Here is a 22,929-nt window from a genome sequence, read left to right as displayed (position 1 = left end):
ATATATATATATATATATCCATCTGCATCAAAACTGTTGTATTTTGGAAGCTATCTAAGAAACTATCTAAGCTCACTAAAAGCAATTTAATTCTAGAGCTGGCTTGTTCTCGCTACACCCTTTCCTTCCTCCCTTTGATACAATTCAATTTACAGCCATTTCAAAAATATTAAGATGTACACTTCTGCATATCTCTGTATTAATACAGTGGGTGATATGCTGTCACTTTACATTTACATTTATTTAAAGGAGAGAGAGGAAAGATATCACCAGACTGTAATATCACAGTCCTACATGCTATTACGAGAAGCACAAGTTAAGAAAATCAGAAGGGAGGCCTTCCTCAGCACGTACACAGAGACACAGGCAGCTGGGGCAACATGTCACCACACAGGAGTTCACACTGGGAAGAAGACATCAGCCCGACTGACTCAGAACCACAGGGCACAGCACAAGACAGGGATGATACCACAGACAGCACAAACATGGAACTACATGTGTTGAGGTTAAACTTACAGGCACGGAAACTGGTGGAGCAATCATTAACAGAGACAGAAGAAAGTGGGAAGGCTCTCTCAAGGGTGTCCACGTTACCACGCACACGGCCTGACATGCACGAGCAGTCACGCTCAGAACGTCCGCAATCAAAACAACATGCCCGTCTCATTCTCTTGTAGATGGACATCTTGGCTATAACCGTGTGGTTGGATGGGAGGAGAGGAAGAGCGGCAATTAATGGCAAGGTCACACACAGCAAGGCAGCTGGAAGGGAGCTGAAGGGATTTAACACAGGTCTTAGTTCACTTTAACAGTCTTGACCCGGAAAAAAATGCAGAGTGATTGTTGGTAACAGTTTGGTTGTACATCAAAAAAGCAGCGAAAATATAAATTGCCTTTATCATCCCCCAAGGCTGTTGCACATGATTTTTTTCCCCTAGGTAAAGCGGTGACCACAGGAAAAGGGCATGGCTGAATACACTCAGGTTCTCAGATGGGAAGAAGAGCAAATTATCGACAGCAAAAAATGTAACCAACACTTTTCCCCTGGTATGATTAATACAGGAGGACAAAATACACACACTGCCAATCAATTAAATTAGTTGCTTATTTGGTATAATAAATGGTTTTGCAAAAGGCAAAATATCTAATATGTAGGCTTTCTAATTTCCATCCATTTCTGGGCATTAGGCAGAGGCTGGGATAAGCTTTCATCAAATTAGATGTGAAACGATTACGTGTTAATATAGAATCTGAGGATGCCTTTGCTGAACTTCCCGAGAGTGAGTTTACATGATGGCTACAGGAATTTAAATTTACTCTTGACAGAACAAATATCCAAATCTGTCCATATAAGAAATGCAGCTACTCAAGACTAATGCTGCAGTTTTGACATTAAAGGCAGTTCACAAATAAGAAATCACCAAAAGCATATGAGATGTTGCTCTATTGGAATGCATTTAGCTACTCATGGGTGTATTTTCTGCTTAAAGCTGAGAGGATCTGAAAATCGCATCTGCCTTTCTCTCCCCACCAAATAGAAATTCAGGAAGCAATCAGGCTATTGGTTAATCATATTCTTTTTTTTTTCCTTGTACAGAAAATATTTGCCAAAATCGATTAAAACTGACAAAACATGAAATAAAAGAATAGGTTCCGTGTGAAATATCTTAATGCAATTTGCATGCAGCATTGATAGCTCTTCTAAAGCTGGTATGGTAGGTTCTGCACTGCCTGGGGATCCAAACTGAGTGGTAACCTATAAAAGTTGTTGGAAGTCAGCATCGTAGTTTCCAATGCGCTTCACCTTTGCCTTTCAAGCCAATTTATATTTCAGTACAAGAGAATGTTTTTGTACCTCACTTTGATACTACAACAGGCAAACATGTTTGCTTATCACTTAGCATGAACTGGCCTGCTTCTCTCACAAGGTAGGAGAAGAATTCACATTTATTCTAAGCATTACTGCCAAATAGTAAACCTAAACTGAGGAGGTGTTATTCCCTGCATCCACACCTTCCATTTTGAAAGTCACTTCCCCCCCTCTTTCTTTTTCTTTGTAGAGAATGGTTGCACTCTTATTTTAAAATATGGCTTGTGGTTTTGCCCTCTTTGAATGTTACAGTCACCAGGAAGAGGGGTTTAAATCTCTCAAATGGGTCAAGTCCTGTTCTAAGACCTTTATGACTTGCCATACAGTATATTTGTCAAGCAAGGGTAACGTTATGATTGTGAAGAACAGGCACTGGGGGAGATGAATGAGAGATCTCTTCAGCAGCAACTCCATTCTTGTAAACTTGGCTCACATTTTTAGTGACATGTTCTTTTAGTGTCCTCGCTAGTCTGTTGTTCAGATCATCATGCAGCCCCAGCCCTGTTCAATGGTGGTATATCATTCCTTTGAGCTTTAGCTTCTACCAAAAAAAAACAAACAAACAAAAAAGAAAGTTCCACTATAGCATTTGAATCAGAGGAATTTAGAAGGCATGGTGTGAATGCCCAGACATCCCAAACAAACAGCAATGGCTGAAGTCAAGAAAGGTAAAAAAGTATTCAATTAAAGACATGAACATAAATTTATCTTAAATGCATCCGGATCTGGCACACAATCTGCAGACATTCCCTTGTTTCCTCCTTCTTATTTCTTTTACTGGAAATATTGATTTGTTATTTACACAGAAGAGGAAAACAAGGATGATTTTTTGTTTCACCGTAGATAAATCGTTTTGAAAAACAATTTTTTAAATCAAATGCTGTAGCAGAAGAGAAGCCCATCAAACTCTGGAATGCTATGCTTCTCATTAGCAACAGTCCCTGGTTTTCATTTCCATACTGCCATTTTGGGTTTATATACAATAATAGAATCTGACACATTTATGGGGAAAGAAAGTTCTTATAAATATACCATCTTTAAGGATAAGGGGAAGGATGATGGAGATGAAATAACTCTTGAAACTATTTGTTCAGAGGCAAATGGATGAGAATGGGTGATGTAAACCTCCTACTTGATATGAGTTCAGGAGGAAACACAGCGACAAACCAGTGGCTCTCAGGGACTATTTGCAACTGTTATTGTTAGCGGTTCTGGTGACCATGCATTGTTCTAAAATGTCTGATTGTTAGCATGCAGGAACAGGCTGAAACTGGTAACTGAAGCAGCAAAAAACCATTTGCTATAAGAAGATTAACTGTTAATTATAAGCAGTCACATTCCAAAGCAGCATATGCATAAAAAAGAAAACATGCTATTACTCGTCATTCCTTCCCAATCATTTTTACACTCACACCAAATGCAAAATAGAAATCTCAAAAGACAAACAAGTACCACTACCACACATACACACACACACACACACACAAATCAGCAAGAACGATCAATGAGAGGCTCAAAGACAAGACAGAAACAGTTAAAAACTATTGAGCCCCACATGTTGACAAACCTTCATGAATCAGAATGTCTAGATCAAGGTGCCACCAACTGGGAAGGTGGCTCTTTTTCACTACTGCTGGCATAGTCCATTTCCATTGACTCCCTGTCAGGTGTCTTCACCTAGAGACTTCTGGGTCCACTTTCTTAAAGGTAAGACCTGGTGGAGCGATTCATTAGGCTTGAAGGATATGAGTACTGGCCAGGAAGAGCTCTCCTCTGGGCCATTATTCAAATCATGAACAAGCTCTTTAACTAAAAGCTGATGAGGAGTTGACTCCCTGGTGGTAGATGTTCCAGAAGAATTGAACACTCTCTGTGTAAAATTATACTCTCAAGTTGTAAAATTAAATTATATCAAAGTTAAGTCGTGGACCTACTAATTTGGAAATTACCACCCCTCATCTCTCTCAACTCTCTCTGGCTTCCTGATCCTTCAATTTTTTTTTTAGTGAATCAGGATATTCAGAACCACTGATGTTTTATTTCCATTTCTCAGTGATTGTTTCCTTTTCTAGAGCTGATTTAGGTTAGAACGTTAATTTTAGATACGAAGAGTTCCACTTTAAATTCCCAAGGTTAGGTCTCAAAGTGCAACTTTGAAAGTTTCAGATTTATTAAAACAGAAGTAAATTTCTTATCTACTCCCTGGCCACACAAAGCGTCCTCTCTCCTTTGGTGTTTGCTAATTTTCTTTCTTACATAGTCACCCATTGTTCCCTTACCAAATCCCAATTCTCAGACAACGTTTTCCCCAGGATGTCAATGGTAATGCAAAGTAGATCTATGAGGACATCTAGTGGATTGATGTGGAAGAGCAGCTAGTTCATGGGCAATTGGAACTAGCCTTTCTCCAAAAGGAGCAGAAAGAGGACCCTGCTGTCTCTGAGAATTGAAATATGTGCAGTGTCATTTCAATTCAATGGCTTCTCACTATCCACAGCAGATGATTAGGGGTAGGGGGAATGAAAGGGTGAGAGGTCCTAGGAGATGAGTCTAGGGTCTGCAGCCACAGCTGGCACAGTAGGACTATTTCGGTGGCAGCTGACTGGATCTCCTTTTTAAAGCCCTGCTGCGGCTTCCTGAGACTGGGAGCAGACAAGAGTGTGTCTCTGGCAAGTGTTAACACCGAAGCTACTTGTCTTCCCATCTTAGGGCTCTTGAAACTTCATGCTCAATTAATTGCCCCGATAGGCCGACTTAACTCTAGGAAAGCAGAAATACAAGGCTCTAGGGACTCAGTTTACCGTGTGGTCCACTTCATAAAGTTCTTGCTATTGGACCAGGGCCATGGATTCTATGAGGTTATGTGATTGCTAAGAATTTGACCCTGGGTCTCATCTTCCTCCGAAGACCTAGGTCCTAGCAGTTTCACAATTTGAGAAAAAGCTTTTATGTACTTTTCTTCACCACGGTGAATTGGATATTCAACCAATATTTCCATTATAACTTCCTAGTACTATTTAGAGACAAAATAAAAGTATTTCCCTAATGGACATCATCAAAACTATCTGTTTACTCTTGAGTGTTTAAAACAAAAAGGCTTCTCAGAAGTGTTCTTGGACAACTTTTCCTCTATTCTGAAAGGCCGTGATCATGAGACCAGAAACCTGTTGAAAAGTGGCTGGTGAAGACGCAGCTCAGTTACTGCTCTTTCCTTAAGTCAAATGGATAATCAGCTGTCAAACTCAGGTTCTCTGCTGGCTCCCCTTTCTGAGCCAAGCCTGGAATGGATGGAAGAATTGGATTCCATCCTATCCTCAGCACCATCTGCCTCCTGCATCAGCAACCAAATTGTCAGTCAATTTCCAATTGCAGAATCTTAATTTCCAGGGTGGATCGGAAGGGGCAGAAAAAAAGCAGTACTGGACTGAGGGGCCCAAGTGGAGTTTTCCAACTGCTGAGGAAAAATATTTTAGATTTCAAGTGAAGCAAATTCAAGGGAAGACTGGGATGGAAGAGAAAAACATCTGCCATTCAATCAATAGATACTTCTCAGGTCACAACCTCACTTTTAAAATCAGTCAAATGAAGGAGGGATTATTTCCAAGCATAAACCCTGGAGCTACTCTTCATGGGCTCTGCAGCAACTAACATTATTAATAAAATATCCACAGAAGAAAAGTCCACCAGGATTTAAGGTGAGGCCTTTGATGTGGCACTGGGAATCAGAGAATATTCTTTCAAGTCCTATAAATGAGAAATGATGTCTTCACTTAGCAAAATTCCTCCCATTACCTTCTGGAGTAAGAAGAAGGGTCTTCCAGGTGGTTTTCCAAAAACAGAAAGAGGAGAAAGAAAAAGCTAGTTAATGTTGGCAGCACAGAGCACACCAAGCTAGTTGATTCTGCCCCTAACGACCATATTGTGGCTGAGGAAGGCAGAAGTATTTGGCACTAGAGTTGTTGGTTGATTGACATCACATTTTCTCTCCAATTCTGAAGGAGCATTCAATTTAGTATGCAACTCTGCAGGTATGAAAGTGGGCCGTGCCCTCAAGCCATCGTTAAAGGGTTCTGTCGATGAAGAAAGCCACAGAGTCGATTCTGGCAAGATTGTGCATTGAATTGAAGAAGGTCATTGTTGTGTTTTGTTTTTAAAGTGAGCAATCTATACCCTCCAAACACTGATGACTAACAAAAATCAGATGATCAACTTGCCTCTTTTGCTGCAAGGGAATGAGAGGACTGAATTTGAAACATCTTCTCCAAATTCCAGAGCCATTGGACTGAACTGTTCCACAGATTGAGTCTCCTTTTCAGTAGAGCCTTACAAACACGAGTAAAGACCCAAAGCTCAACGCTGGCCTTAAAAGCTCCTCCTCAATGGCCACATCTTGTTGAGTAAAAGGGCATCCTATTCCTTGAGTAAGCTAGAGGTTCAGACACTTGCATTGACTTGATCAGACTTACGCATAGCTCATTGCTGAAATGGAATGTTCTCCTCCAGTCAGTTTTTCTGCCTTAAACAGGTAAACAGATCTTCCAAGATGTCTGACTAACACTCATAAAGCAACTGGGTGTGTCCTACTGAGTACTGACTAAAAGAAAAACTTCATTGTAAAGCTAGGAAACTTCGTAGACTGCAGAAAATAATTACCACTGTGCAAATACTTGTCTCCAGTAAGACAATTGAGATACTTACAGTACCAAAGTTGAGTAAAAATATGAATGTTTACATATAAGAATGTACATATATTCTGACACATCATGGTATGTATTGTGTGTGTGTGTGTGTGTATATATATATATGTATATATATATATATATATCACAACATGGGAATATATATGTGGCATATGTGTTTCCTTTAGGAGAGGAATTCAAGCTCAATAGCAAAGGAGACCAAGTATAATTTAAGAAAGGCAAGCATGACAATTACCCCAGCTGATGAAGCATCTACAGCTATAGTGGTAATTATTTCAGCCTAATCAGAGTCCCTTAAAAGTCCTGAGACAAGGTCTTCAAGAGAAATACACTGTTGTCAAGGTCTTATTTTCAAATGGAAAAATAAGACAGTGCCCGAAGCTGGCCAGAGCCTGGGGACTGCGGTGGATGGATGGAGAGCAGGCTCCCTGTGGACTCTCTGGCTCCAGACTACTCTGTAGACTGCGTTGGGGGATGAAGGAGTTGGGGCATGATGTCACTGCTACATGCAACATAAATATCAAAAGTAAAAAGGAAACTACAACTGTACAGAAAATTAAAAGAGTATCTCTTCTAGAGAAAGACAGGGGGAACTGGACTCCGGGCTGCTGGGAACCCGTTTTACTCACAATATATCACTACCAGTGTGCAGTTAAAATAGAGTAGGGGCCGTATTCCAAGGCAGCAAAGAGAAAAAAAATAAATCAAAGATATGTCAATGATTTGCAGTCAAAGAAAATTCCTTCAAACACATCAAACTAGACATTACTTGTCCCCTAGGAGTCCACACTTCGGCAAACTTTTAGAGGCTGGGGGAAGAAATATAAACCATTAGACAATGTTTGTTACACAGAAAAAGAAAATGGGTAAATAGTAGACCCTGAGAACTTGCTCCTCGGCCAGACAGCTGAATTTGACTCTTTTCCTTGATAGAGAGCTATGAAGAAATGGAAAGAAATGCAAACGTTAAACTATACTATCACAGGATTTCCAGAAATGGAATGTCTGCACCTGATATTTCTCCAGATGAGATGACGTGAAATGTTGAAGGTTACTGAATGAAAGTGAATGAGGAGGTAGGGGTGGAGGTGAAAGGGGAAGACTGGGTTGGGGAAGAAGGGTTAGGAAGCTATGGGTAAGGGCCAGCAACTGTCATGGGCTCTGCCCTCAAGGGATCTACCATTCCAGGGTGAATTATTAATACCTGGACTAACACGTTTGGACAGATGAGTATGTGTGTCAGCTGTCTTCTCCAACTTAGACTGGGAACTAAGCAATGTCTGTTCAAAGGCATGGGGGTCCCCGCAGTGTGTTATTAATAATCCTAGTTTCTAGTAATTAAAGTTTCTTTGCAGCTAAAACATCTTCCCCAATTTCCTCACTTGCCTGTCCTACATGGGGAGGTTTATTTTTAATAATTCATTTTATTCTAACCACCCCCTCACCTCATACACACATCTGCATCCTGCCCTCTGTTCTATGGCCTTTCAATTAGTAGGAACAATATTCGGACAATTCTGATTGTTACATAGCCAAAGGCCTTTGTGAAATGAAGAAGCTGAGGTTGGGGGAGGAGGCACGCAGATGTACAGAGAAGGAAGTGAGGCCCTTGTTGCACTGGCTTGGCTTTGTAGAGGCAGGCCTTTTGCAGCAATTGGTGCAGTGTGTAATGGGAGATTATATACCTCACTAGCTCCACCAATTTCAAAGGAAATGAAGAGAATAAAATTATTTCAAACAATTATGTGCCTCTCTCTCCAGGATGAAGCTAAAGCTTGCTGCTGTTTACTTGTCTGGAACCAAGGTGGAAAAATATCCTAGAGGCCAAATCCTTATTTCTTATTTCTAGGGACAGTTTAGTCTGCTGTGTTCCACTATGGCATCCTATGAGGGACATTCCAATGTCAGAGCAAGAGTCAGAGAAGTTCTCACCTCATCCTTCCACTCCTTCCTCCCGAGAATGCTCTCCATCTGGACACCAGGGACATCTTTTAAACTAAGAACTAATGATGACATTTCCTCACTTAAAATCTTCCAATGACTTCCTAATATAGGACTAAAACCCCTACTTCTTACCACGGCCCCTCCCTCCCTCTCTAATCTCATCTCATACTATTATCTCCCCAGTGCCATTAGTCTTTCTTCTATCCTTCGACCACCACAAACTCATTCCTGCCTCCTGACCTTGACTTTTGCTCTTCTCCTTATCTGGATTGGGTCTTGGCCTCAACATCAGCCCTGACTGAGGCCTTCCTGACCTTCCAAGCTATAAAGTAGCACCACTGAAGTATTCCTCAACCCTCAGGCAGTCTCTTCTCTCCTCTTAGCACTGGCTATCTCTGAATTTATTTATTTGCATGATCATGGTTTGTCTCCATTCACTGGAGTAAAAGATTCAGGAGGGCAGGGACTTTACCTTGTTCACCACTCTATCCCTGGAACCAAAAATAGCACCTCATTCAAAGAAGATACTCAAAAATATGTGAATGGTTAATCAATACATGAATCACAGTCTTGCTATTTCCTTGATACTCTGTGGGACGAGGGTCTGGTAAATATCCTGTCAGGGATTATTGGCCTCACTTTCCTCCCTTTCTCAACTCCTCACTACAAGCGTTCCTTACAGAATTGTTCACCTCTTGTATTTGTTGTTCTCTCTTATTTGCTTCAACTCTCCAACGGTTGTGCTCCTTCTGATTGAAATGATTCAGGAGATGTCTGGTCAACTCAGCCATGCTGCTATGTCCACAACCAACTGAGCATGGCTAGGATGGACTGCCTGGTGAAGATGGTCTTTGGATTCATGGGGTCTGTGGGGGTTGAATGGGCAGTGAGGTTCGTTCTAGGCCTTGTTCTCTCTTAGATGCTCTTCTTGGTAGGTTGTCAGAATCAGGGAATTCTTAGGTCCCAAGAAATTAGAGGCTCTTGTTTTGAGATATCAACAGATACTTATCTTCGTAAGAGTCTGGGGAAGGGGACCAGCTGTATTAAGTCAGTGGAAACAGGGGAGGAAACCCATGGGCCTAAGCTGCCCCATCCTGAGGGGATTTCTGCAGAAACTTCTCTAGACCAAAAGTGCACCCCAAGGGAATTTTCCCCATGGATTGAGGAACTTCTTTTTGCTCCAGCAGAGTGATATTTATAGATGACTGGTTCTACATTTTCTGTACCCCCTCTAGGAGTATAATGAAAAACGTCCTTCCTTCAGTGGCATACCTCAGAAATGGTGCTCTTCTGTCTGGCTTCTGCTTGTGAACCAGGATTTTTATGGGGTAATCTTTCATAATTGTTCTTACTCATCAGACCCAAGACTGCCCATCTTTCCTTTCCCTTCTGCAAAAAAATGTTAGAGCACCCAGAGAATCAATAGAGGCCTTCAGGTGTGCCCAAATCCCTGTATGTTGGCTGTGTGACTATCAGCAATCTCATCCTCTCAAGCTTGGAAGATTAGTTTCCTCTTTTTGTAAAATGGGATTAATAACACCCCCTGCCGATTACATGGGGTTAGGGTGAGAATCAAAGCAATGATTGTGAGGAGCTTTTAAAACACTAAATCACCATAGGAAGGATGGCATCATTTTTTTTTTGTTTTTTGTTTTTTGTTTTTTTCGAGGGTTGAGAACAATTTCTATTAGGCAATAACAGCATAATTACTGCAAAAGGCACAACCTTCTCAAAGCAAAGGACACTTAAGTCATGGTGTCTCAGGAGCTAACAATTCCACGTTCTAGACTCACTATATCTTTCTCAAGAGGCCCCAGTGGCAAACAGCTTTAGAAGAGTCTTGAGACAGAATATGCCAGAAACAACTGAGCCCAGTCTAGTCTACCCCAAAGAGCAACAGTGCTTGAGGTCGACCTTTGGGACGATGGCAATTGAAGCCCTTTGACAATGGAAAGTTTTTTCTTGGGGGCAGTCTGAAGGCATCACAGTTGCAAATTCTGGCCTGTGGTATTAAAACTGGCAGGAATTCCAAATGGAAAGAGTCAACTTCCATTTTGGAGACCAAGTCCTCAGATTTAGTTTCTCTCTCAACCCTATATACCCAGGGGCCCTCAATCCACTGGAAATCATGATACAAAAACACTTCGTTCTCTATGGCTTTAGTTCTCCTCCTTTTTATATATCATACTTGTCTCTGTTAGACTGGACACATCTACTGAGGCATCTCTAGAGTAAAGAAGCAGGGAGTAGGCACAGGGTTCATTCCTAGGTGTTGACGGTGGTGATTTTTCATCCTCTGCTCTAACAAAGCAAGGACAGGTATTGATTTCATATTTCTTTAAACTGGTGGGTGAAACATAAACATATTCAAGAAAACTCTTGATGTTTAGTGTTTCTCTAATAAGAAAAGGAAAGGAAAAGGAATTTGGGGAATAGGAATGAGAGAGGGAGGGGACGGGGAGAGAAACACTACTTACGCCGTTTGCAGCCACATTTTTTTATTCTTTTGGGATCTGTGATGTCATCATGACAGGCCTTGCAGTAAAAAAATGCCCTGGAAAAAGAGAATGGAAAAACTGACACATTTCATAATCCACCCAAATGAAATGAGTACCACATTTCCTCCACGGTGGTGCCAAATTAATGAAACACGCCAGCATTAATTTCCTTTAATCTTTTGAAAGGTTTAGACATTTGCAGACGGAAATGTTTGTTGCAAGACCATTTATTTCAAACACAGGATTCTGTGATTTGAGTTAGTGTTCCTTTTCATAAACTTCCATTTGCAAAGGAACTGGGAAAAAAGTTGCTGATGTGACACACTGCGTCTGCTCACTCGTCTTTCATTTTTGAGAACAGCCTTTGATGCTACTCGTGGGGACACATGGGCAATGAGCCCTGGGCCCTTGGTGGGGAAGTTAAATACAACACCAAAAGTCCCACAGTCTGGTCAAATATATACTTGAGGGGGCAGAAGTATGTCGTTTCTCGGTCAAATGAAAATATCAACCTTGTCACTGTGAAAGCACCTTTTCTGGACAGCCAAAGTGAGACAGAGTTGAGGAGGTCTGCAGAGAAGGAAAAACGAAAGCCACGAGTCAGTGGGTTCCTCTGTCAAACCCCCTCTGGAGTTTCATAGCTTATTTTACTCCAATGCTGACTGGACCAATTCCCATGCTATCCAGCCCTGAGAACATGCACTAAATGAGGGTTTTCTTCTCACTGTGGCCTTGTCCTCCAGTTTCCTGGTCTGCATGTCAGGTGGGAGGAGTCAACAGGAGACTGTAGGGTGAGGGGGGATGGGGTCACCACCTTGACCCCCTGGGTGCCCTCCTGGCCAGGTCCATGAAATGGCACATGACAGCCTCTCTCTCCAGTTCCTGATAGCCCTCCTTCCCCTTGACCCTACAGATCTAGGGTGAAGGTGGCCCCCCTTTCTTGCTAGCTCTGGAGTGTTTGGCCATCCCTTATTGGTTTTCCTTAACTATCTGCCCATAACTTCACACATTCTCTTCATAAAACTCTCCTCCTTTTTCCCATTTAAGTGTGTCATCTGTTTCTTGCCAGGACAAGAAACAGCACCCACATTTACATATTCATCTCCAATTCACACTTATCCCCAGAACTCCAGACTCTAAGATCCAACTGCCTTTATGATATCACTGTGTATATGTTTAGTACACATCTCCTACCTAACATAGCCCAGATAGAATGCTTAACTTCCTAATATCCAAAACTTGCTCCTTCCCTAGTATCCCTCATCTTGGTTAATATCAATACAATTTAAGCCCTGACTCTAGCCTTCATCCTTCATTCCTCTTTTTTCCCTCACTTCTACCCAATTCACTGGGGGGTTCTGCACACTCTCCAAAATATAGTCTGAATGGGACCCACTTCTCTCCACCTCCACTCAGTGGTCAGTCCAAGCTGCCATTATCTCTCACCTAAACTGTGTAATAGGCGCTGAGTCTCTCACCTCTTCTCCTGCCCCATTCCTCTCATTCTCTACAATGCAGGAAGAACGACCTTTTCAAAACATACATCAGATCAGCTTAAAGCTGTCAATGATTTCCATTTTATAACAGATCCAACCTTTTTATAAAGTGCTTTAGGAGCCAGCCTCTGCCTCTCTCTCTAACCTCATCTCATACCACTCTCTCCAAATCTATTCCCTAGCCACACTTTCCTTCTTGGGGTTCCTACCCACAATGAACTTCTTCGCAGCCCATCTCCTCTTCCTATCTGATCCCTGCCTGATGGATTATTTAGCTTCATCTCAATCTCTGCTCAAATACCATCCCCTCTGAGCAGCTTTCACTTATATCCAACCCAAATCAGTGACTCAGTTGCATTAATTCTTTTACCATTAAAAAAAAAAAAAAACTCTCTTTCCTGCCTAGAATATGAGCCCTGTGAGAGTTGGGACTTCTCCCATTGTTCACCACTGTTTCCCTGGTGCCTTGTATAGAACCTTCTAAATGTAAATGGCTTACCCATATTTGAAGGGTGAATGAATGAGTGAGTTTGAGACTGCTTCCCAGTATTGTTAGGTCTGCCAATTTTTCAGGAGAAACAAGTAATAAGGATTTTATATAAAAGCTCGTAACTTTTCACCTTGGCAACTCATTTATTTTTAAAAATTGTGACTCAAAAGAATCATTTGTGCAAGCCAAATTGAGTCACTGAGCCACCGTTTTGTGACTCCTATATTAAAGTCTATGTTCCAATGTTATTTTAAAAGGAAAATATTTGGTGGCAAGGAGGAAAGAGCAAGTACCCAAATGTCCATCCTCAAGTGACCTTCTTAAGACTGCAGTGGGATGATTTCACTCCTCATTTTCTAAAACACTGCATCTGAAGCTTTCTATGAGCCAGAATTCATTAACTTCTTTTGTTGCTTTTTTGCAGTGGAGGGTGCAAACTCGATACTAGATCATCATAATCTACTTTTCCATTTTTACAAAACTTGTTTAATTTCATTCAAATCTCCAATGTCCTTTCTGTGGTTTTCTGCAGTCTTCATCTATTTGAAATCCCCTAACTGACAGCATTTGCTTTGACACATCACACACCATGGAAAATTACAGGCTGGTGTTGTAGCTGATTGTGTCAGCATGTATTTGTGAATACCATAAAGCACTGAAATGAGACATATTGCACTCCCTAATATAGGAGGTAATTTGTTTTTTGGACGGCCTGGTATTTGTGACATTCATTAGTGAGAGATGCAATAGGAAATAGAATTACACAAATGGGAGTTTCATGTTATATTTGCTATCTGGGAGGTATACGTGATATATGGTGCTCCTGTGCTCCCCAGCCTCCTGTACTTGGTGCTGAGATGCTGTTTCAAGCTTTTGTGTCTCACAGTCTGGACAAGGGCACAAGCTTCTTCTCCAGGAGACCTGGTTGGAGCACAGGGAGAGGGAAGGTTCAGTCCCATTCATCCTAATTTCCCTTCTCAGGTGTACCCAGTTCTCAGGAAACCCTTGAACAATAGGGAGATTCCGCGAACTGAGTAGGGAGGTATTTTTCCCCTACAATTGAATCATGGCAATCTTTCCCCAATTTGCAGAAATAAATTTAAGTTATTAGAGAGCTCAGTTTAAGAATTCTTTTTTCTTCCACCAGCCCATATTTTCTTTTTCCCAAAAGCTTCTGTAGCCAGTATGGCTTAGTTTGCTAGAGTGGGTGGGGAGGAAGAGGACCCTAAGTATCCATGCTCACATGTCATTGTTCTGTGCTCAGCGTGTCAGGCTCAACCTAGGCAAATAATTAAGAGTGCAAGCTCTGGAACCGAACTTCCTGGCTTTATTCCTCACTAGCAGTATGGCTTTGGGCAAGTTAGTTAGCCAAGTTGTGCCTCAGTTTCCTTATATGTAAAGTGGGAAAGAGTAATGCTACCTATCTCATGGGGTTGCTGTGAGATTTTAACAAGTTTTAGATACAGAGAACCTAGTACCTAAAATAGTGCTGGGGTGTAATAAACCCTCCTTTGTAAGAATGTGGTAGTATTATTAAATTTGGTAGAAAGAGAGTGGGTTTTAGAAAAGACCAGTTCCATTCTGGGCCCTGCCACTTACTTATGTGCCTCATGGCCTTGGACAAATCACTTATCTCAGTTTTACAGATGAGGAAACCAAAGCTCTGAGTGTTTAAGAAGACTTACCTTCCAGGGTTATTTTGAAGAGCAGCAATAAAGAATGTAGCACACCTAGTACAGGCCTGGCTTTGACGAGGAACTCATTCAATGAAGACCATAGGCTTATATAAATAATGATAGACCTTCACAATTAATAATGTACTTAAAATATTTTATGGAATATTACTCTTGAGCTGAATGACCTGCCTGAACATTTGCATCGCATTTTCTGCTAGTAAATTTCTCCAAGTTCATAGGCTAGAATCAAATACAACAATATTCCATGTTGTGCTGGAAAGGACCTGGTGAATTCCTAGGCTGCTTAAACAGGTTTAAGGATACGAATAAAAATGTCATGAAACATGCAGGCCAATGAAATCCTGTGCTGTACTTAGAGTGGCTTAACAATTGAAGCTGACAAGTTCAGCCACTTACCTAGTAGGCCACAAATAGAAATAGAGCCAGTTTCATATTCCATCTGAAATTAATCCCAATCTTTTGAAATTCTATTTGGCAGGGACAGTAGAAAACTGATAATTCTCAAGTAAATTTCCCAGATAATACTAAGTAAAGAGTACTAGACAAAGAGCCAATTGTCTTGTTATATTGTTCTGGGTCATCAGGAATCAGGATGACCTTGAGCAGTCATTCAGCTCTCTGAGCCCCCATATTCTCCCTCATAAAATGAATGAGCAGGTAACTAGGCTTCTTAGTTCTAAAATTTTATTATTCTCATTTAAAGATGTGGAATTGACTACATGAACAGGAGTCCATGGAAGTTTTTCTTACACCAATTGATGGCCATAGACATGTTAAGGAGTTTTGGGGTTATGGAAGCCTGCCTACTTCCGTGGGTCAAGGTGTCTACGGCTGGGCCAGAAAGAAAGTCAGTTGAAAATAAACTCTTACCTTTTAACTTCTTTGGCATCACTTGCGATGAAAAATCCTAAAGTACCTTCTTGGATCTTAAGATGGTTTCCAGGATTAATTAATATACTGCTCAGTGAACAAAAACAAACAGAGAAGATACATTTGTGAGGTCACGTTCTGAATAAAACCTTGAAGGCTACACCATACTGTTGTGTTTATAGGGGGCCCACTAGTCTAGAGCTTTCCCCAAAGATTTTGTCCAGAGCCCAATGCCCACTGCCCCATACATTTAGTTGGATAATGCCATCATTAAGCACTACTGCTTACTTCCCAGGTTGGCATGCTCACAGTTGAGGAAATCAAAGCAAATCAAAGTTTTAGGGCCTGGGTTTATATAATGGGGCAGTCTAGCTGCCATCATGGGCATATGATTTGAAGCAAAGTCCATCAGAATACATTCCTTTTGAAACTGCTATTGGTGGTCAACACAGAAGCATTATTGGCCTGATGAAACTATTGCTACAACAATTTTCCATTAAATGACAGAGCATTAATGGGACCCCTATATGTATACATAAACATACATGTAAACACACCACATATTATCGCGGGGAATGGTACAAGACACCCGTAACCAATGCAGAAGCAAACCGAACATCTTCATGACATTGCTAAGGACATGGAAATTGATTCCATGTACAGCCTTTATAGGAAGAATTGGATTTACCCAAACAGTTTTTTTTTTTTTAAGTTAGCAGTTGGATATACTTAACGATTCCAGTCTGCTGTTTATAAAAACTTACAGGGTGTTTGAATAAGATGTGTGTCTAGCATGTCCTAATTGAGGCAAATTGAGAAAACAAATGCAAACCACCCCTTAAAAAAACTTGCCCTGCAGAGAAGTGGGAATCTAAATATACATTGTCCTATTTCAAAGTGGCGTAAATAGATTAGCTGGCCAAGATGTGTTTGGACTGACAGAAGAGATAAATGTATCCTAATCTAATAAATGGATGAAACAAACAACTTTAATTTTTTGCGGATCAAAAGCAGAATACAAGATTGTCTGATGCACAGACTGAGAAGAGACTTCAGGCTTAATGGATACTGAATTTAGGGACTCTGAATGAAGCAACAGAAACAACAGAGGTACTCCTTGTTCTGAAAAGATGTTACTTAATAAGGTAATAGACATTTGGAATCAGTCTAAAGGAAGTTTTCAGCTGCCCCAAACAATCAAAATATAGAGGATGGTAATTAACACATAATTTTTTTTTTTTTAGGTAAACCATTTCAGAAAAGTGTTGTGGTCAGTGAAGTGATATGTCTGTAGTCATACAGGAAGGACACAGGTGAACCTTTGTTCACCTGGTTGGGAGACCTCTGAGCAGATCATTATTGCAAAATAATTGTCTGTGGTCACAAGAACATCCACCATTACTTATAACAAGACCTGACAGGAGGAAACTGTACTTGTGTCATGGCTATTATTAACACTCAATAATATCAAAAGGCTATGAAGATTTAACTGTTCAGCCCTACAACCACAGGCAGCAATGAGATTCCTCCCAAATCAGAGAGCAGCAGTCCACACTAATAGCATGGCCTGCACTGAGCAGCGGCTCTCCATAAGCACCTCCTAATGACCCCTCCGCCAACTCTTCACATGGGTATAATGAGCCCTCTGGCTTCATGCAATCACGAGGGCAAAGTGTCAGAGCTCATACAGTTTAGATGAATTTATCTTTCAAAGCCAATTCAGTATGATGTTTTAGAAGGGCAGGATTCTAAATTTTGCACATTTTTTTTTTTTACCTCCTTTCCTGCAAGGCAGTTTTAACATGCCCTGGCTCTGCAATCAGAATTTGGGTCCAAATTCCAATGCTACCCCTTAATAGCTGTTTGACTTTGGGCCAGTTACTAAATCTCCCTAGAACTCAACTTTCTTACCTACAAGAGGTGGATAATGGTAATAATAGTCTTTAGAGAATTGAGTGAGATGATGTATAGAAGGCTCAATGCATGTGAGTTATTGTTCCTTTTCTTAATTCTTGTAAAGAAAAGCCAAAGTGTATTTCATTTTCAACAAAGTTATCAGAGATTTTCTCTAGATGACCCCATGGAATATAACACAGGTTTCTTATCAAAATACCTTGCCCATTAATGAGATGAAATTATAGAGTAAAGAACTGTACACTACAGAATAATGTATAAGGACTTACACAAAAAATTCCATGCACTCTGGAGCCTAAAGGAGCTAGTTCCTTAAAGTTATAAAAGCCCACATTTTGACATTATTCATATAAAAAATGCAAGAAAAAATTCTGAGAGGAAAAAAAATCCTATCATGATTTGAACAACAGAATTCAAAAGGAAAAATCTGACCCACATCAAAGTCTTGGTGACATATATGAACCAAACGAGCATCACATAGAATGCTGTTTCCTTTTTTCACATTATGTGCTTCATTATTCTTTATCAACAATGAACAAGAATTAGCCTACAATGAACATTTAGAATTGGCATTGTAGAGAGTGCAGGTTGAGATAATTTATTACAGCCTTTGAGCTTGCTTTAGTACAGTTAGTGCAGTGGAGAAGAAAGATTTGGGGCTCTGATGTAAAGCACATTTGTGTTTCAGGTTTGCTGCTGATGTTGGTTAAGGGCTCAGGCACATGAACCAGGTCTCACCTCTTTGGGTCCTGGCTTTATAAATGCAGGTAAGCCTCATACTTCTCATCTATAAAATGGGTGAATAATTGCTAGTTTACAATGTCTCTAAGAGAGTTAAAGAATGTACCATGTGCAACATGACTGACACATAGAAGGTCTTAAATTCATAGTTGCTACTCTCAGTGAGTTAGGTGATTATAAAACTGAGAGGTAAATAAATGCTCACAGAACTGTTACTCTCCACTTTGTCCTTGCTGCTAATAAATGACCCAGGAGGTGCCCTATTGTCATTGGAAGACTTTTCCACTGACTGCAAGGAAATCCAAAACATTTTATCCCTACACAATATCTGGTGGTCAGCTAATTTAGACTGACTTTTGTCTGCATAGTGAAGTATCCACTATTCCTTAAATCTATGTCTGATTGTGTAAGGAACCAAAAGCATCTCTAATTGCCTCACAGATCATGTGGATTCCAGGATGCCCTCTTATTCCCTGTGAACAGGGGTGAGGGGGGTTAAACCATCCCCATGTGAGATGTGAGGCAGAACCATTTGCAGATACTGAGCTAAGGCTAAGGCAGCCTTCTGGGTGGGAATCTAAAGAATGGACCCAGCCCTTGAATCAATGAAAGAAAGAAATCTAGATACATAAAGATGCTCTTGGTGCTGAAGCACCAGGAACTACATTACTGGTTTTATATATATATACTTATTTTAGACATTAAGTCTTCTATACACATTCCAAATTTAGAAAGTTTAAATAAAATGCTAATCCCTCTCTTCTTCAAAAAATAAAAAGACAAGGATTTTGGATAGTGGTGACTTTCTCCCCCTTTTGCCTACTATCTTTAGAATTTGTTATTGACCTTCTAATAGGAATACATAAATTTTTCCAAGGATCTCTGATCTCTTTAGGAGAGTATCCAATGTTAAGTTTGTTTTGTTCTAATGACTGCCAACAGTCTCTCTCCCTGTGCGCCACTCTAAATCAGTTCTCTGGCTCCAACTTTATGTAATTCACTAGTTTATCAGAGATAAACTTCAACATGTGTCATGTGAAGAATCATGAAAATCTCTAAGAGAAAAAACCTATATATCCATTAACAGAATTCCAACAAGGACATCTTGGCAGAGGTGGACTTTCCCTCATTTCAAGGACTATATAAATTATCCTTTCTTCTTTGACCTTACTGGTTTCAACAGAAAACATCCAGTGACAGCTGGAAGCACAGGGCTAATGTGGTCCCTTCAAGGATACTTGCTGTCTCTGTTTCTTTTGCTCTCAGACTAGTTTTAAGTCTCCACTTATTCTGTGTTTACTCACCTCCTACATGGAGCAAATATGTATTTTCTGTAAGGAACCCACAGTTGAGTAGAAGGGTACAAAACATGATCACATTCTGTTTACCTTTGAGTTTTTTGGAGTAGCAGGCTTAGAGCATCGCATGCAACAGGGACATTTCAACTATTTGTTGAATGAATAAAAAAAATAAGTTTTTAAAACCTCGTCCCAGAAGTTTTCCTTCTTCACAAATAAGTGGAAAGGAGGTCACAGTTTTCTTTCAAAGAACAAGCTACAATTCTCATCAGTCAGGCTGATTAAAGGAGTGACCACACCTCTGCTAGGGCTAGGGGATTGGCCAATGAACTAGCAATCTCTCAGAGGCATTAAGTATGAATATGTAAATATCCCAATGTGTAAACAGCATGCCACTTGTGAAGTTAGAGCAATTGATTTCAACATTGAAAGCAAACCTTCAAAGAGAAATATGGGTTCCTACACATAAAACACATCTACATGGAATTGGCTAACGGGGCTCAGTCCCCATGGGGAAATGTCTCTATCAGGTCCCTCCATGAGAGCAGCACCATGTCTCAAGTTGTATCACACTTCATCGGGTATTTCTTGCTAAACACTGGGTCAGGTTGGAAGACTGCAGCTTGATGGAGGAAAGAAACGAATTCCTTTCTCCACCACTTGTGCATAACTGGGAGACATCTAGTTTTGTCTTCAATCATTGTAAACTTTACTTGTTTCCTGTTTCTGGAGACAGCCAATGATTGGTAATTCAACTGAAACAGATATTGTTTAAGGAAACGTCTATCCATTACAGGTAAATATGGTAGATATATATTTCTCTCCTCTCCCTTTCATTTTTGGTAGGTGTAATGTACCATTCCTCAGGCAATTTTTTAAAAAAATAGCATGACTCATATGAGAACATAGTTTGTACTTGATAACGTAGTAATTATATTTGTGTCTAGCAAGCTAATGGGACTTCATTAACTAAAGCAAGCAAATAAGAACCATCTAGGGTTTCCGTTCATGCTGTGCCCAGATGAATCATGCCATTGAGAAGAGGCTTCTTTGATCACACAAGTTCATATACAATGACTCTCAGTTGGAACTTTGTTTGAACCAATTGTGTCCCCTCTCAGGGAGTATGACTGCATTTGTAGTTTATAGGCCATGTGCAGGCACAGTTTGGAGAAACCCCACATCTCAAATCTTATCACCTTTCTGGAACTTTTCATTTTTTCTGGGCTTTAAAATACGTGCTGCTGGAGTCCCACACAACTAGACACACACACTGTTACTTTCGGATACCATTGGAGACACAGTTGTGTATTTCATGTGTCAATATACTTAAGCCCAGTTCACTCACACACAGCACGATAAAGATTGCTCCCAGTTGGTCAGACTCAAATGACTGCCACTGTGGCCCACCAGAGATACTGGTGAGGACTTACTTAGCCTGCATCCATCTCGATAACTTTAGAAATGGCATTTTCAAATATATTTTGCACATACAAAAAATATTAGCCATATGGGATGGGGAAGAAAGAGGTGATCTAGAAAGGATAATGCTGGATATTTGGTTCTGGGAGCAAGCCAAATCATTTTCTGGTATACTTAAGACAAGTCATGCCTACATCACAACATGCCTTCACCACAAGATAAAAGGACTCAAAGGCCAAAAGCCAACAGCAGAGGTGCAACCACTGTGGACCTTTAAGATGCAAAGTGTTGCAGTAACTTCTCGCAGTTGGATCATATCAATAATGCCAAACTGACAGGAAGCCACCTCTATACACATGTACTCCAAAAATCACAGAAAAACCAGACTTTGGAAAGAGATACAGACAAATACACACACACACACACACACACACACAATTACAAACACAAACACATGATAGTGATTACAATCACGGACAAAAGTAACTTGAAAAGATGAACAAGTAGGCATCTCAATAGTATGTTTTCAACAATATTGTCTTAGAGAACACATTATTGAAAAGCTGTCCTGGAACTATTAACCCAAAAGTTTATTTTTAAATGCCCTTGATGATGATTTAGTCATGCTTCATGCAATGTAAAACAGCAGCAAAACAGGATGAAATCACATGGTGAAATTGAGAAGCTTTGTATTAAGAAATATGCCCAAACACACTAGGAAAAAAAGAGCCATGAGTTTGTCTTAATAAACAGTACTAACTCTGTAAATCAAGTGTGATAATCTGGCAATTTAATAGCAGTGTTCTAAGTCTATACTGAGCACTGCCTGAGAAATAAAATATTCAAAATGTTATCACCAAAATAAATGTAAGGAAAAATAGAAGTGTAAGGGCTTGGTCTCTGCTTTGTGGATAAAAGGACATGAACTCTGCTCTATAGACAAGAAACTCAACACAGGGAGGAGGAGGTCACCGGGAATGTGGATGTAGTATGTAGACAAAATGGCGCCAGAGTCCAATGGACACCAAGACACATCAGGACAATACAGAAACAGACACAAAGGGCTGGAGAGAAGCATCCTCCTGTTCAACTTTAATAGTATTTGTTCCCATTATTTGTGCCATGACTGAAAACAGGAGTGTGCCTTTCTTTTTTTAGGTTTCCTGCAAAGAAGTTAGTGCGTCATCCAAAAGAACCAACAAATCAAACAGGAACAGAAATAGGCTACTTCCAATTTATGTACTCTAGTTGGAGAGGGGTGTATATATATGTATATATATACACACACACATATATATAATATATATACACTAGACAAGGGAATGAGATTATATATACATATATATAATCTCTCTCTTCTTGAATTCTTGGCAAATGGTTAGTCCTGTGGTTAGGAGTGAAGATAGAGGGTGGAGGTTGGAAGAAAAGTTAACGAAGAGTGCATACCGCTTTCGGCTTCTGCAAAACGACAAGAAAAGAATTTAAAATCAAACAATTTGATAATAAATTGACTGACACCAAAAGGAAAGAAGGAATAAAACCTTTGTTTCAAATCACTTGAAGGATGCATGTGAAAACAAGGTTTTTCGGCAAAGCATGAAAACAGTATCATGGGGTGAAACCAACAACAAAGAAGGTAGTTAAACACAGGTTAAGGAAGGTGGGAAGGAGAAGCAGGTCCTTTGAATTTTCACACCCAGTCGGTTAGAAAATGTGAGAGGAAAAGAAGTGGGACATTTTAAATAAAGAAGAACATTAAAAGTATTATCTCAGGGAAGATTTTTAAAAATTGTTTATCTTTAACATGGATATTGTGTTTGATAAGTCCTGTGTTTTCTCAGAGGCATGATCCACATTCCCTCAAACACACCTTTTTCCACAAGAACCAATGTGCTTCCACACTGAGACCAAGCCACATTTGAGAATTAAAACTGGCAACTGCACAAAGAAAGCCCAAACAAAGCCAAACAAGTCCTTTTGCCCTTTTCT

The 22,929-nt window shown here is 40.2% G+C and overlaps 1 protein-coding gene across 8 annotated transcripts in view; it reads right to left on the bottom strand.

Annotated features, from left to right (window-relative positions):
* KCNMA1 (potassium calcium-activated channel subfamily M alpha 1) overlaps nt 1–22,929 on the bottom strand; it is a 767,391-nt gene that overhangs the window by 130,570 nt on the left and 613,892 nt on the right. For all 8 annotated transcript variants that reach the window (XM_017871448.1, XM_017871449.1, XM_017871438.1 and 5 more), the window contains exons 17-18: nt 15,566–15,652; nt 10,992–11,068 (exon numbers count right to left, since the gene is read on the bottom strand). In XM_017871448.1, the coding sequence (XP_017726937.1) occupies nt 10,992–11,068; nt 15,566–15,652 (164 nt within the window). The remainder of the gene's footprint in view (nt 1–10,991; nt 11,069–15,565; nt 15,653–22,929) is intronic.

The sequence above is a fragment of the Rhinopithecus bieti genome, unplaced genomic scaffold (genome assembly GCF_001698545.2).
Source record: "Rhinopithecus bieti isolate Rb0 unplaced genomic scaffold, ASM169854v2 scaffold_4781, whole genome shotgun sequence".
Classification (NCBI taxonomy): Eukaryota; Metazoa; Chordata; class Mammalia; order Primates; family Cercopithecidae; genus Rhinopithecus; species Rhinopithecus bieti.
Note: the sequence above shows the minus strand (reverse complement) of the source record. Positions and strands in the feature narration are given on the sequence as shown.